The sequence below is a fragment of the Emericellopsis cladophorae genome (assembly GCF_022114955.1).
Source record: "Emericellopsis cladophorae strain MUM 19.33 chromosome Unknown NODE_20_length_315653_cov_120_781897, whole genome shotgun sequence".
Classification (NCBI taxonomy): Eukaryota; Fungi; Ascomycota; class Sordariomycetes; order Hypocreales; family Bionectriaceae; genus Emericellopsis; species Emericellopsis cladophorae.
The window spans coordinates 183,435-197,100 of NW_026250945.1; the positions used below are offsets into that span (position 1 = coordinate 183,435).

A 13,666-nucleotide genomic window follows, 5' to 3' on the forward strand; every position below is an offset into this window, starting at 1 on the left:
CTTGATCTGCGATGACGATGGCAAGGCCCCTGCTTCCCCGACCATTTTTAGCGCTTCCACCGCTTTGGTCCTCGTAATACGCCGTGACACGCCTCGTGCCAGAAAGCACAGGAAAGACTTTGACGAGGAGCAGACGCACACTCGGTAGGCAAGCGCACGCAATGCCAACACAAACTTCAATAGTCGACCAAAAGGAAACACCGTGGATCTCCCAAGTGGCGTTGATCGTGGCAGCAAAATGCACAAGACTCTTCAATCGCATGATGCTCACGACAGTGACACTGTTCGGATTCATTAGGAAAGGGCCATTGACAGTAGTTAGGACACTTACAAAGTTCCAACACAAAACATGATCGCCACGCCGACCTTCTTCTTCCAATGTAGCTGCAAGGATCGCAACTCCCATAGGGGGATGGCGAGCATCCACAGATCAAGCGTAATGTTGATCGCTGCGTGGGACCATGCGAGCCTGTTGCCATTTATGCACTTGCCTTCATGCAAGCCGTCCCATTGCAGCCAAAAGTAGCGTATAGGTCGACATTGAAAGATGGCGACGATGATATAGACCAGAGTCCAAATGGCTGTGAACCAAAAAGTGCCCCATAAGAGATGCTGCGTTTGCTTTCGCGGGAAGATGCGCAAGTAGAAGGCGATGAAGCTCAGCTTGATGAGACCGGCCTCTAAGAAGTAAAGGCTCACCGAGCTATAGAAATACTTCAGCATGGTGTTGATGTTCTCATGGGAGACTGTCCAGATGTCTCTCCCGAGACCGTGCTTCGTTGTACCAGCAAGCGTGATATAGGCAGAGGGAATAGTGACCAGAAAGCTAGCTAGTATAAGGTAGTCGTCAAGTCCAAATCCAGTTCGTAGAAAAAGCTTGTTGAAGAATCGAATAGAGAGGAACGCGGTGGACATTATGACCATGGCGATAGTCAGAACCACGTGCTGATAGGAAGTGTCCCGGACAGGAGCGAAGCAATTGGTTGCTGTGATGTTCTGGGCGTCTTTCTCGTCAGTAGTTTTCGAACAGAGGACATAAAGAGCCATACTCAGGGCTTCCGGGATGGTGCATGATCCTGCGACGCAAGACATGGCCAGCCCTTGGAAATCCTGGTTTGTGCAAATACACAGCCAGTCTGTTGGCCCACATATGCCCGCGAAGAATGCATCAACAACACAACCTCGCTTTTGAAGCAGGTCAGTCAAGGTTCGCGTCTTTCGAAGGGTCTTACATACAGCGCAAATGGGATATTCTTCCAAGACCGCTGTGACATCCGGTGTCCTTTGGCAAAGAGCCGTGGGCAGTGTCGTCACGAAGAGCAGATGCATCCAAAATGGAACCATTATGAAGCTAATCTAACTTCAAACCGGGGAATTCTTGGAGATGAAGATCAGTCTACATTGACGCATGGCAGGAAAGTACCTGATATGTAAACCAGCCCTGGAATTTCTCCGAGGGTCGTGCCACGTTCCGCTCCTCCTTGAAACATCTACCGGCGGGGATATCGAGCATACATCTTCCGCCCGTTCGGTAAAAACCATTCGTGCGGATACTTTCGTGCTCATTGATATCTTCTTCGCCACGGCCAATCCAAAGTATCGGCAGCCGCAGTGCTGCACGCCAAGGGTTAGACAAATCTTGCCATTCATATGGTGTCCTCCTTGCATATGAGGTACGTATCTACACAGACAGCCAGGGGCACCCGCATAATTGCCGACTGTAACAAGTCTGCGTCTGCTGCAAAGGCCATCTCATTAGGGGACATGCTGCAGCACTTCATGCAAGCTCACCCCCTCGGAAAACAGCCCAACGCCGCAAGTCCGGCTGCTTTAGTAGCAATACCGAAATGGGAACATAGCTTTGATAGCGCGATTCAAACTGGATCGGACGTTCCCGACCATCATCCAGCTGTCACATGTACGTCTATCCCTTACAGCGTCTATGAGTAGAAGGAGATCTGGTTCGGCATTGCCAGCAGCTTCATGGTGACTGGGACGAATCGAGTGCAGAGATTCAGTCACGCGAGGAGGCTGTGATAATGCTGGGGGTTCGATGTCAGTGCGATACTCCACGATCGGTGAACTACATTTGGCAGGAGCCTTTGCGAGGAAGCGCGGTCTTGGCTGTATGATGGTATACAAGTACTCTTATTGCATGAGACTGCGTTCAGCCTGATTCGACGTGCAGAAAACAGGGCGATAGCGATGAGTTGACAGCAAATACTCTACTACACGTGGCCCAATATGGCAGTTCAGACAGTGAAGCCACCCAGTTTGGGTTTCTTCCCATCAGCCGACAGGGGTTGAAAATCAAGAGGTAGCAGGAGTTGGGGCTATTGTTTCATGCCCAATAATGTGCCGCTTCGGCTGCAGCGTGTCCGTGAAGGTGGGGTTGATGTGGCAACTTAAATACGAAGATGGCGGAGAGTTAGTGAGATACCCTGTCATTTTGCGTGTCACCTGTGTCCGATGCATTAGATACGGGCCGACGACAAAGCTTGTCGGAGAGAGCGTGGGCTTGGAAGAGCAGGGTTTGCTTCAGCTCCAAGCAAGACTGAGCCTCTTGTACATGTAACATAAAGACACGGGATCTTGGAACTACAGGTGTGAAGGCGCAGGGGATCGGACCTCATCGGGCCTTGAGACGGTTGCCCTTGATAGCAATTGAAGGCAGAACATATTCATATAGTGGTGAAAGTGCTGAGAACCAGGAAAGACTCAAGTCGGTTCGATCATAGTTCTTCCTATCATCCGAGATTCCACGGCTAGATCCGTTCAATGGTCAAGCCTCAATCCGGCAGTCCGTCTGAAGAATGCGGGGTTTCAAATGCAGGGGCTGTCATATGGTCTTGTCTGAGGCCCATGACATGACATGCATATGCCGGCCCACTGGAGTGAAAGCGATTGATAGCACGTAGATTCGGCAACATCTCCGCCGCCCTGCATCAACATCAAGCGGGTTGAGAACCAGAATGCCCCCGTTTAGGAAGGTCGAATTGCCGGTGTAGACAGGTCGTCTGAGTTTCGGGACTTTTTCTATCTAAGAAAGCCTTTGGGTTTGCCCTTTGTGAAAATTGTCGGTGTTCACCTTTTTCCTATCCACCACGGCGGACATGTCAGTCTGCTCCAAGCTTCATTGCTACAGGTCTCACCACATTATTGGCATAGTTTAAGCAAGTCCACGCCCTCAATGTGAACTCCATTAAGAATGGAGGCAGACTGGCATTGACCTTGACTCATACTGTATGTGAATTACAAGTAAGAACACTATCTCTGGAAAGTCCTACAATAAATTTTGACCTCTACTCTCTTGGAGAATCAAAGCTGGCATGACAAATGTCAACGGCATGATCACCGTTCGACTCAAGGGCGCGGCGACTCATTAGACGGTCCTCCTGGCCTCGTCCACGACGTTACGGGTGCTAATGGCTGTTGTTGAAAGCACCTGTCAAGGGGCACTTCAAGCCCACCTGATGGAATAGGTTAGCATCGGTGCTTGTGATATCCGGGTCATAAACTTACAGTGCAATAATCACCAATGCCGTACCTAGCCTTCATCACTGGTGCTCGTTTTGTGGGGATGCCCGGGAAGCATGGCTCGCAGTTCCCGAGGTCTGGTGAGCAAGCTTGGCAGCTTCAAGTGCCCTCGCAGCCTCCTCGAGATCAATAGCGTCTTGTCCTGGGTTGGCGTACTCATAGCGGCACCATTTGAGTATCTCATACACCGCAAAGGCGAGAGTTGACCCGAGTATAGGGCCCAGCCAGAAGATCCAGTGGTAGCTTGGGAAGCTGGTGATGACAGCTGGGCCAAAGGAGCGCGCTGGGTTGATTGAGGTCCCTGTGTAGCGAGTCCCTACAATGTGCGCGATGAAAGCTGCCAGACCGATTGCCACAGGTGCGAGATAGGTGCCATGATGCTTCTCGACGGCAAGGAAGAGCACCGCCAGCACAAGCGGTGTAGTGATGAACATCTCGAGGAAAAGACCCTGAGCGATGCTCGTTCCGATGTCCAGCTTGTTTCCCACAGAAAAGGGACCCGGAAGGATGGCTGAGACCACGGCGGATGCCGCGATTGCTGCCACGAGCTGTGTGGCAATGATGGCAAGACCGGCTATTGGCTTCACCACTCTAGCTAGCATCAGTGCCCAAGTGACCTTGGCCGTTCAGCACGAGATAGTTTCACGGATTCGAGACAGATACTCACAGCGGGATTGAACATTCCTCCCGTGGCCCGGAAGAACACCCATACTGTGAGGGCTAGGGATACGCCGAAGGAGGCAGAAATGTACATGAGACTGTATGGGAGGAGTGGTGCTTCAGGATCCAAAGGATCATTTGTGTCCAACGCTGTCTGTGCTCCACAGAAGGAGAGGAAGAGAAACAAAAAGGTTCCACAGAACTCGCCAAAGGTCGTGACGATAATATGGCGAGTCCATGATGGCATCCCGCCAAATGGGGCCTCCGGGGGGAGATTGAAGCTCTTCATCGTGAATGTGAATTATTGAAATAAATCGACTGGGAACTGATTGGCTTCCCATCTACATCGACGGTTGGGTGCTTCTGAACTTATAGATCTCAGCTCGCACCCTACCCTCCCTTCTCCCCGTGTGACAACCACCAGGCAGCATGCTTCTGTTCGACCGGTTGCAGAAATCTATGATGTATTAGCGCAAAGCTGCACAGCGAAAGAAGATCGGTATGGGATTGTCCCCTTCGCATCCTCCCGGACAAGTTTGCTTCGGGGCAGTCAGCTGAAGAGGTCTGGAACGGAACCCAAAGTATAATCCGCGGCGTGCAAAGTTACTACTTTACCTGTGTACCCGGAAAGGTCCAATGCTGAAATTCTGTTGGCCAGGCAATAGCGTCTGGAGATTTGCTTATATCCTCATCCGCGTCCATTGTCACCGTCTGGGCCCCGCCCAGTGGCTTGAAAGCCATCTTGGTATATTCGTCTAGTGCCACCCTGCACAGTCCTTGGAAGCCGATTCGATTCTCGAGAAATCGAGACCACTCGAGAATCGGCCACCTGTTGCGGTGCTGTGACCTTGAACCAGTCAGAGATTCAGCGTTTCAGCCCTTCTCATGGAAACAGATCACACTCAGCGCTTACTACAGGCCACCGGCCCCTCAAGCTCGTCTTGCTCGTCTTGCTCGGTCCTCAGTCATGACAAGCTCAACCCGTCTGACCATTTGATAGGAAATATCTACCCACTCCCAGCTTTCCGTTCGAACATACCGTAAGGTTCATCCGGTGGGGAAGAAGAGTGCATTTAGAGGTGTCTCGTTTCTTTCTCTTTCTGTACCGAGATCCTAACGACAATCGAGTGTCCCCAGCCCACATTGTCACATGTAATGAGACGAGAACTACTCCTCCATCAATCTATATCGACCACGCATACAATGTGCCTGCCATTGTTGTCCCTTCGCAGTGGCGACGTGAGGCGGAGAGTACATGTGCAGAGGGCAACATACTCCAGATCCAATTCCATGTCAAGATGCGCTTGCCCAAGATCAATTGTATCCCCTGGCTGGGTCCAGTCCTTATAAGAGATTGAGTTTGTGCCCGCGAAAACTTAAAGTTACAACGGCACCCTCGTGAACCTTAATCAGCCGACTTATACACATCCTGCCGCAGGCCCTCAGCAAGCCTAAGCCGGGCCAGCCACAGTCAAGCCTTGTAAGTGCTGGTGTCTCCGACATCCTGAATATGGCATAGCGTTGCAGGAATTGAAGGGGTAAGTGGGACTCACAGCTCGCTTCTCGGCACAGCAGCGCTCTCCGTTTTCAATTTATCACACAGCGAAGGCCTTGATCAATCCGTTCTGTCCCTAGGATGCTGCACTTTCATTTGTATGCATCGCAGTTGACTGTGTCCTGAAGTTGAGGAGCTGGACCTCCTGGGCATGTGAGTATGCTGAGCTTGACGAGCCAATTCAATGCAAAAAGCTAAATAGTCCTGTCTGTGCCAGCCTTGCTGTGGACCCTGAATGTGGTTAAAAGCTCCGCGTTAAACTTTGAAAGCTGTCAATGAAGCTTTGTCTGAGGAATGTCAACCCGCAATCCGGCCGATGCACCAACACCCCATCCGGCTAGACTGTATTAGAAGTCCAGCTGTATAGATAGAGCATGACTTTCCGACATCTTTGTTACTGCATGTTTCCGGGGCATCTGGCGCCTTGTGAACTTGTGCGTGTGCACCTTTTGCCTTCTCGTCCTCACCTAGAAGTTCAGATAGTTGTTTCTGTTTGATGTATAGCTTAGTTCCTCGCATGAAATCCATGCAATGCACCAGTTCACAGCATGTGAGTTCTGGGTACGTATAAACTATGAATAAGTAGCGTGTGTCTGTACGATGTCGACACATGGCGATGGCTCCCCTCCACGTTTACCCTCGCTTGGCAGTTGTTACCGTCGTTGACAGCCTTTGGCGTAGCACTGTGGTCCACTATAGTGTTGCAGGGTCTAGAATCTGGATCCAGGATCTCTCCTGGACTCGTTGACACCTTTCATTGCAACCTTACGTCAGACAGGCAAACAGTGTCTGCGTCCATCTTGACAGTGGCTATCATGCTGCACGCTAGCCCACGAGCATGACAGCACAACCCGGGTAACTTCAAGGTTGATGATGAGCTTTAAAGTAAGGTTTACGCAACATACTGTGGCCAGGGCACGTTGATCTAAAGGAGCTTTCTTTCGACAGTCTTAGCAGTCCTCAAAATCGGGCAACGTGGCAGCGATCGAGCAAAACTACTGCGCCAACCTTACTCGGGGAAATGTCACATGTGAAGGACTCCTTCTGGCACCCACCTTGTCTCCCTGCGGGCCGCATTTGCAAAGTCAATCTCCAGCAAAAAGAACGCCATCCTGCGGAATAATCTCACTGACGTCGCAGATCTCGCTCTGGCGGAATCTGGACCTTCAGCACGAGTGTGCGTGTACTTTAATTAGCACTGACCAAGAGAGCTGCCATAGAAGTGTGTAACCAGGGCAACTATGTGGATGAAATGATGTTTCGCTCGGTCACGGCGAGACGAGACCATAAAGGGTCCTCCATGTCGACTTGGTCGGGCTTGCGATGCTGAGGCACAAGCAACGCAGCGCAAGCTCAGAATGACCACAATTGTGTACTTCTTGAGGAGTTGATCTTGCGTGACTATGGGTTCGTCCGAAGAAGCCACAAATGAAGAGAAGAGCGACCGTCCCTGATACCGGGACAGGTCATCAATGCAATCAAATTCTGGCAACAATCTGTTCTTCTTGAGGCACAACTTCAAAGCCGCACGACGAATCTAGGAGAGTTGATTTGACATGCAGCGCCGAAACGAAATCAACAGGAAGCTGAAATAGTGAGTAGCGCATGTGTTCTTCGTGACGGAACAGGCGAATTTCCGATCCGAGCACACTTTCTCTCTCAATTGCTCTGTCCCGCCAAAGTCAAGATGCGAAGGCATTAGAAGTGGCGAAAAAGCCGAAAACAATAGAAGAGGCCTCGTGAGATCGTGGCAAGTGGTGCTCGGTTTTATGAATCCCACCTGTGCTTGCTTTGGGCTTTTTCCTCCACTTCATCCACTTTGTTCTGGGGAGAAATGATCGTGGTTTTTTATTCACGCGGTTGGCTCGTTCAAAATGTCTTGATGTACGCAGTTGCAATCCGATTCTGGAATGACCAACGTGCAGCAGCTGCGCTCAAATATCGCTCAAGGGTTTTCGTGCTATTTTCAGTCGAGTTGAACTGTTCAGGATTGCCACTGACGCGTGGTAGCTTGATCCGGTCATCGCGACCAAGCACACGGACGAGATAAGGGGTGTTGATGTGACCACGAATCGCGGATCACGTAGTGAGGTGCATGTCAGGTGTCGCGTGACACGACACTGACGTGTGCCTGACTGGGACTGCGGCCTTGTGGCACCTAGTAATTGTCATACTCGGAACTTGGGCACGAAATGCCGTTGCGTGTTCCCTAGATATAGTGCAGGACGAAAGTTTTGTCTGTGCCGAGAGGAAGCTCTTAACATGAAGGTCGCGGGTTGGATTTTGTCCCTCGTGTTGAGACCTTTTTGCGCCGTGATTTGTGAAAACCCAGACAAGACATACGCCGGCGGCTTGCGATTCCCGTGTGACTAACACCAAACTTCAAGAAAAAATTTCTCGTTTAAAGTATCCAGGATGCAATCAAACCCAGGGATCACTTTCAAGAATGAAGTGCTATGTGCATTGCGGGACTCATTGTTCAGGGTAGGTGTCTATAGACAACCTGGCAAAACATCGGAGCAACCTGCTGCGGTTTCCAGGAGTTGCACTATTCGCGGGATCAACGTTGTCAACCTAAGCGTGATATTGATTGCGAACGAAGCTTCTTTGACGACCCCTAACTTAACGACTATGACCTCAACATTGTGACCAGAGAATTGCACGCATCCCGATTGTTTAGTCCGGCCGAGTCGATCATTTACCCCGTCCCCAGCAGCTATCGCCTTTAGCCATCAAGCTGCACCCGTCTCGCGACCACGAATTCCAGCTTTGATCTGGGGTATCGCCCGCGACCACACGAGAAACGCGACAAACCTCGCGCGTCTACGATCGCTCTTCTCCAATCATCAATTTCTCTATTCCTCTGCGCAAGCCATCGACGGGGTATGACGCCGCGTGATTGTGCATTTGTTTGAAAGGCATCGCAATGGTCCCGATCACTGGCAACGGTGTGGGCGCCATGGACGGAATGGGGTCACAGATGGTCGGCCACGGGCATAACCAGCCCCCGGCCACGGAGTACACCCTGCAAGGCGTCATGCGGTTCTTGCAGACAGAATGGCACCGTCACGAGCGCGACCGCAATGCCTGGGAGATTGAGAGGCAGGAGATGAGAGGGCGGATCGCACATCTCGAGGGTCAGGCGCGCCGAGCAGACGCCACCCAGAAGGCCCTGCGCAAATATGTGCACATACTCGAACGCAAGGTGAAGGAACAGACGGCACAGATCAAGGGCGAGGATGCTGCCCACGCCGATGCTGCGGCAAAGAACGATCGCGCTGCCCAGATTGAGGCTAAGCTCAAATGTACGTGTTGATCCCTCGAATTCCAAAAGTGAGCTCTATTGATAAGAGTGCAGCCACTGCCGAAACCCATGTCATCCCCGGTGTTGAGGATGTTGAACTGGATCGACCCGACGACGAGGGCCAACGCCAGGACCTCAAGAATTTCCTCGACCAATGCCAAAACGAATTCATGTACCTTATGATCACGCCCGCGAACCCACAGCCGCCTCGTGAGTCACCACAGCTTCCGATTATTGAGGATCTGCGCGAGGTAGATTTCGGGTCTGTCCCCGGTGGCCAGCCCATGGAACGGCAGTATCCTGCGCATCAACGGCCCCAGAACTACATGAAAGATGTAGAGCGACAGCAAACCCAACAGCAATTGCAGCAGCAGCAAGCTGTGAACCACGGTACAAACGCTGCCTCCAAGCAGAACCCGAACGCCTTTGCTTCAAGAAACGATGCTCAAGCGCAGCCCATGACGCGCTCCGGGAACGACAACCAGCCCGCCCCCGTCTACAACGTCGAGTCCAGCACCCAAAACGATTGGAACGGCCCGGTTTCTGTCACCACACGCGCGGTGGATGAACATGCAGACACTGGCTCAGCTACGCAGGCGCCAGAGGACAAAGACAAGCGCAATATCAAACATTCGGCTGACATTGAGGGCTGGGAATTTCCAGAGGGCACGTTTCCCGAACCTGGCAGCACTCAAATACCGTCCACTCGACCTGACACAGATGTCTTCCCGAACGCTGAGAATCCGCCCAAATCTCCCAACAAGGCTCCTGGCCAACACAGGCGCAAGAGCTCCATGTCGCGACGGCTCAGTGCTGGGCACGAATCAAACATGTCCCAAAAGGCTGAAACTGGCAACTTCAAGCTGCGGTACGGTCTTCGTGGTCACCTAAATGCCGTTCGGACTGTCATATTCTCTGGTGGCGGCAGTCCTGGCGAGCCAGAGATCTGCACGGCAGGCGATGACAGCATGATCAAACGCTTCCACATCCCACGACTTGACGGACATGGTTCTTGGAATTCCGCGTCTGATCTCGATGTGACGGCCAATTTTACCCACCGTGGCCATTCAGGTGCTGTTCTTTGCCTGGCGTCGTGGTCTCCCGCTCCCAACTTCACAGCGGGCGGTCGCGCACAAGGTGATGGCTGGATCTTCTCCGGTGGGCAAGATGCGACGATCCGCGTCTGGGAGCGAGGACGGGTGGACCCCAAGGCGACGCTGGAGGGCCACACGGACGCAGTCTGGGCTCTGTGCGTCTTGCCAGCCACGCTTGGTTCTGTGTTTGGCGCCTCGAGTCCTCATGGGTCGGCCGACCGCATGCTGCTGGTATCCGGTGCGGCTGACGGCTCCGTGCGACTATGGTCCGTGACGGGCCCTCCTCAACTTGGCTCCCCGCAGCCTGGCGCGAATCGGGGTGTCAGTGGTCGTGGCGGGCGCGTCCGTGGAAACTCAATGAGCTCAGGAAGCGGCTTCTCCAGCACACCGCAGCCTACCATGGCATCCAATTCGCCCTTTAACCACACGCTGATTCACAACATTGTCCGTCCCGACGGGTCCACGGCCAGTCCCACAGCAATCTCACCGCTAGGAAACTCTGCCGAGTCATTCATCGTGTCCTACTCGGATGCTGCCGTCATGGTTTACGACACAAGGACAGGTGAGCAATTGGGCTATATGGACAGCATGGAGACATATGATGGGTCTAAGCGTACTGGCGTCAACACTATTGTCGCTACAACTGTTGGATTGGACCAGGCACATAGCGGCATGTCTGACGATGACAACAACGCGGGTGGTCCCACCGGAGGGGGCCGCTCTGGCGTCGAGGGCACGATCATTACCGGCCACGAAGACCGTTTCGTCCGGTTCTTCGATGCGAACAGTGGTACGCACCGTGTGCGATTCAGGAATATACTCAGCTAACCTTTGCTCGCAGGTCAATGTACCTACAACATGCTAGCCCACCCCGACGCGATATCCTCCCTTTCGCTGTCCCCGGACGGCCTTGAGCTTGTCTCTGGCGGTCACGACGCGTCGCTTCGCTTCTGGAACCTCGAGAAGCGCACTTGTATACAGGAAATGACGGCGCACCGGCTTATGCGAGGCGAAGGTGTCTGCTCTGTGGTCTGGAGCCAGGATGGAAAGTGGGTTGTGAGCGGAGGAGGTGACGGCGTGATCAAGGTGTTTGCGAGGTAACGTTGGCTGCCTTCCTACCTACCTACTTTTCACTGTCCGAGATGACATGAGCGAGCTTGGTTGTCACGCACGGTAGAAATTCTGGAGGCTGCATCCGGCCTGTTTCATAGTACTTACAAAGATGCGAACGGTGGAGAGGCGTGCATATCTGCTAGCGGCGCCTGAGCATTTACATGTACAGATACATTGGTTAATGTCATTCACGGGAGGGCGGAGATGACACTTGTGATTCTCCCTTCTGGTCTCGTTTCGTAATGATGATGCCTTGTTTCTTGTTAACTGGTTCATGCGCAGAGTGCTCGAGCAATGTGGTGAATTTGTGCTGAAAATGGGAAAATTTTATTTGGCTATATATAAAGTGAAACTAGAGTATTTTTCACAGCGCCTCACTACAACGGTTGTTCACAACCGCTCATCTTCCGTAGTATAGTGGTCAGTATGCAAGCTTGTCACGCTTGAGACCCGGGTTCAATTCCCGGCGGGAGAGATCCGCCAGCCGTTCAGCGGTTTCTTTTTTTTTTTTTTTTTCCAAGGAAAATCCTGCTTCGCGTACGTGTGTGCCCTTGGCTCTCAGAAACACACGGTTGCAAACAGTGCTCGTTCCAAATATTCTCCGTTGGTGACGTTCAGTTCCTCCACGTGGGGATAATACAGTTTTGGAGCAGTGGAAGTGCGTTATTTCATCAGCCATCTGACAATAAATCTATTGAACCAGCTCTTAGCTATACCAGGTCTTCCCAAAATATATGCATCGTCTCTGAACACCGCGCTCTCATGCTATAAAACCAGGTCGTCAAGCCGATATTGACCGATCAGGGACCCCTTTGTGATACATCAATCCGTCCCTGCTACAATCAACTCAAAATCCGAGCCATGACCTCGTACTAGTTCCTGCGCCTTTCTTCCCCGGCTCAAGGCTGAAGCCTTTAACAAGAAGATCCGCCAGCTCGCCATCCTCCGCGTCGCCTTGCCTCGGCGCATGCCATCTCGGATTCGCAAAGTCTACATTTGTTCGATTCGTTTTCGTCTGGGTGTATTGTTGCTCGGCCGTGCTGACCATTGGACTTGCCCTTGAAGTCGCCTCGACGCCCTTGTTCTGCGTCCACTCATTTCCACCGCTGGAGCCCCAAATGACAGGCTGGTGAGCAGGAAGGCGCGCCTTTTTGGCGGGGCATGATGGCGCCTCAGGCACTTTGAAGTAGAATGGGCGACTCCCCTCTTGCGTTGGAGCGGCGCCGAAAGCAGGCTGATTGCCACGAGGGGACTCCCTCAGGGCTCTCGGTAAGGCTTGTGCGTTTGTTGGTGTCCATTCCATTGCATCTTCGTCCTGAAATTCATCTACCAACCCCCGCCGTGATGGGCTCGCTGCGAAGGGAGATGACTCGCGAATGGCAGACATGTCCACGTCCGGAGGTAAAGCGCTTCTGGGTGTCTCCTCGAGAGCTGCGCCTAGTGTCTCGGCGAAGGATTGGCTGGCCTCGCGTCCCTCATGTTCGACCCACGTTGGTTGACTAGTCGGTGCCAGGGGCGGCTTATGCTGTCCAAAGATTGGTGTCATATCTGTTCTTATGCACCTTGGAGCCAGAATGCTGAAAAATATCGTCAAGCTGGCCAGCGCGAGGTGTATGCAGAGCTGGGCACTGCGGTTTTGCGAGCTGACGTCCGAGAGCGGCAGCACAAATCGCATGCCGCATATGAGAGCTTGGAAAAAGTACCAGTGGCCAAGTCCTGACAGTTGTCTCGTGAAGCCCCGACTCACTTGGACAAACTTGGGATTCCACCATGCGGACGCAAGGCTGGTGGCTAAGCTGGCTTGAAGAAGCACGCCGTTGCCGAGGGGGTCTCGCACTTGCTCGACAACAGCACTGGCACCATGTTTGAGCCAACCGTCCCCGTCTGGATTCGACATTCCATCAGGACTCTGCGCCAGGAGTTCCAATGACCCCAAGAGGTGCCAAAATACCTGCGAGCCTAGGCCTACCCGCCAAAGCCAACGACCCAGCGCATCGATATAGTCTAACCACGTTCTCTGTGCGTAGATTGTTCTGACCTGCCGGCCCTTCTCCGTCATCTTCCTGAGGTGGTCAGTCTTGGCTGTGTACTCGGCGTTCCTAATCTTCCGTTCGACATTCTTCGCACAAGATTCGCACACCTGCGGATAGCGTTTCTCGAGTCCCCTGCGAAATCGATAATACTCCTTGTCTAGTCCAAAGTCGCTGTCGTTTGAAGGATCGCTCGACGTGTACTGGGCCAGCGATGTGACGAAGAGATGCTGGTTCTTCTGGCACGTGGCGCAGAAGATGTCTGCGGAGGATTTGTCACTCATCGGTGAGGTAGAGGTAAAGACAGTGCTTGTGTACGCGCTGTCGTCCTCGATAGCGGTCGGGGGGTCGGTGATCTGCCCATTCTGGCTCG

The 13,666-nt window shown here is 52.7% G+C and overlaps 3 protein-coding genes across 3 annotated transcripts; 1 reads left to right on the forward strand and 2 right to left on the reverse strand.

The window, feature by feature from the left end:
• Positions 1–3,557: 3,557 nt before the first annotated feature.
• Positions 3,558–4,486, reverse strand: J7T54_005288 (Aquaporin-1; the record flags this gene model as incomplete). The annotated part of the gene is made up of 2 exons (XM_051506231.1): positions 3,558–4,118; positions 4,205–4,486. The coding sequence occupies 2 exons, from the start codon at positions 4,484–4,486 to the stop codon at positions 3,558–3,560; spliced, it is 843 nt and encodes a 280-aa protein (XP_051362433.1).
• Positions 4,487–8,678: 4,192 nt separating this feature from the next.
• J7T54_005289 (Striatin-like protein) lies at positions 8,679–11,251 on the forward strand (the record flags this gene model as incomplete). The annotated part of the gene is made up of 3 exons (XM_051506233.1): positions 8,679–9,057; positions 9,111–10,940; positions 10,992–11,251. 3 exons carry the CDS (start codon positions 8,679–8,681, stop codon positions 11,249–11,251), a joined length of 2,469 nt encoding a protein of 822 aa, XP_051362434.1.
• An 859-nt stretch (positions 11,252–12,110) lies between these two features.
• J7T54_005290 (Integral inner nuclear membrane protein-like protein) lies at positions 12,111–13,577 on the reverse strand (the record flags this gene model as incomplete). The annotated part of the gene is made up of 1 exon (XM_051506234.1): positions 12,111–13,577. One exon carries the CDS (start codon positions 13,575–13,577, stop codon positions 12,111–12,113), a length of 1,467 nt encoding a protein of 488 aa, XP_051362435.1.
• Positions 13,578–13,666: the final 89 nt, after the last annotated feature.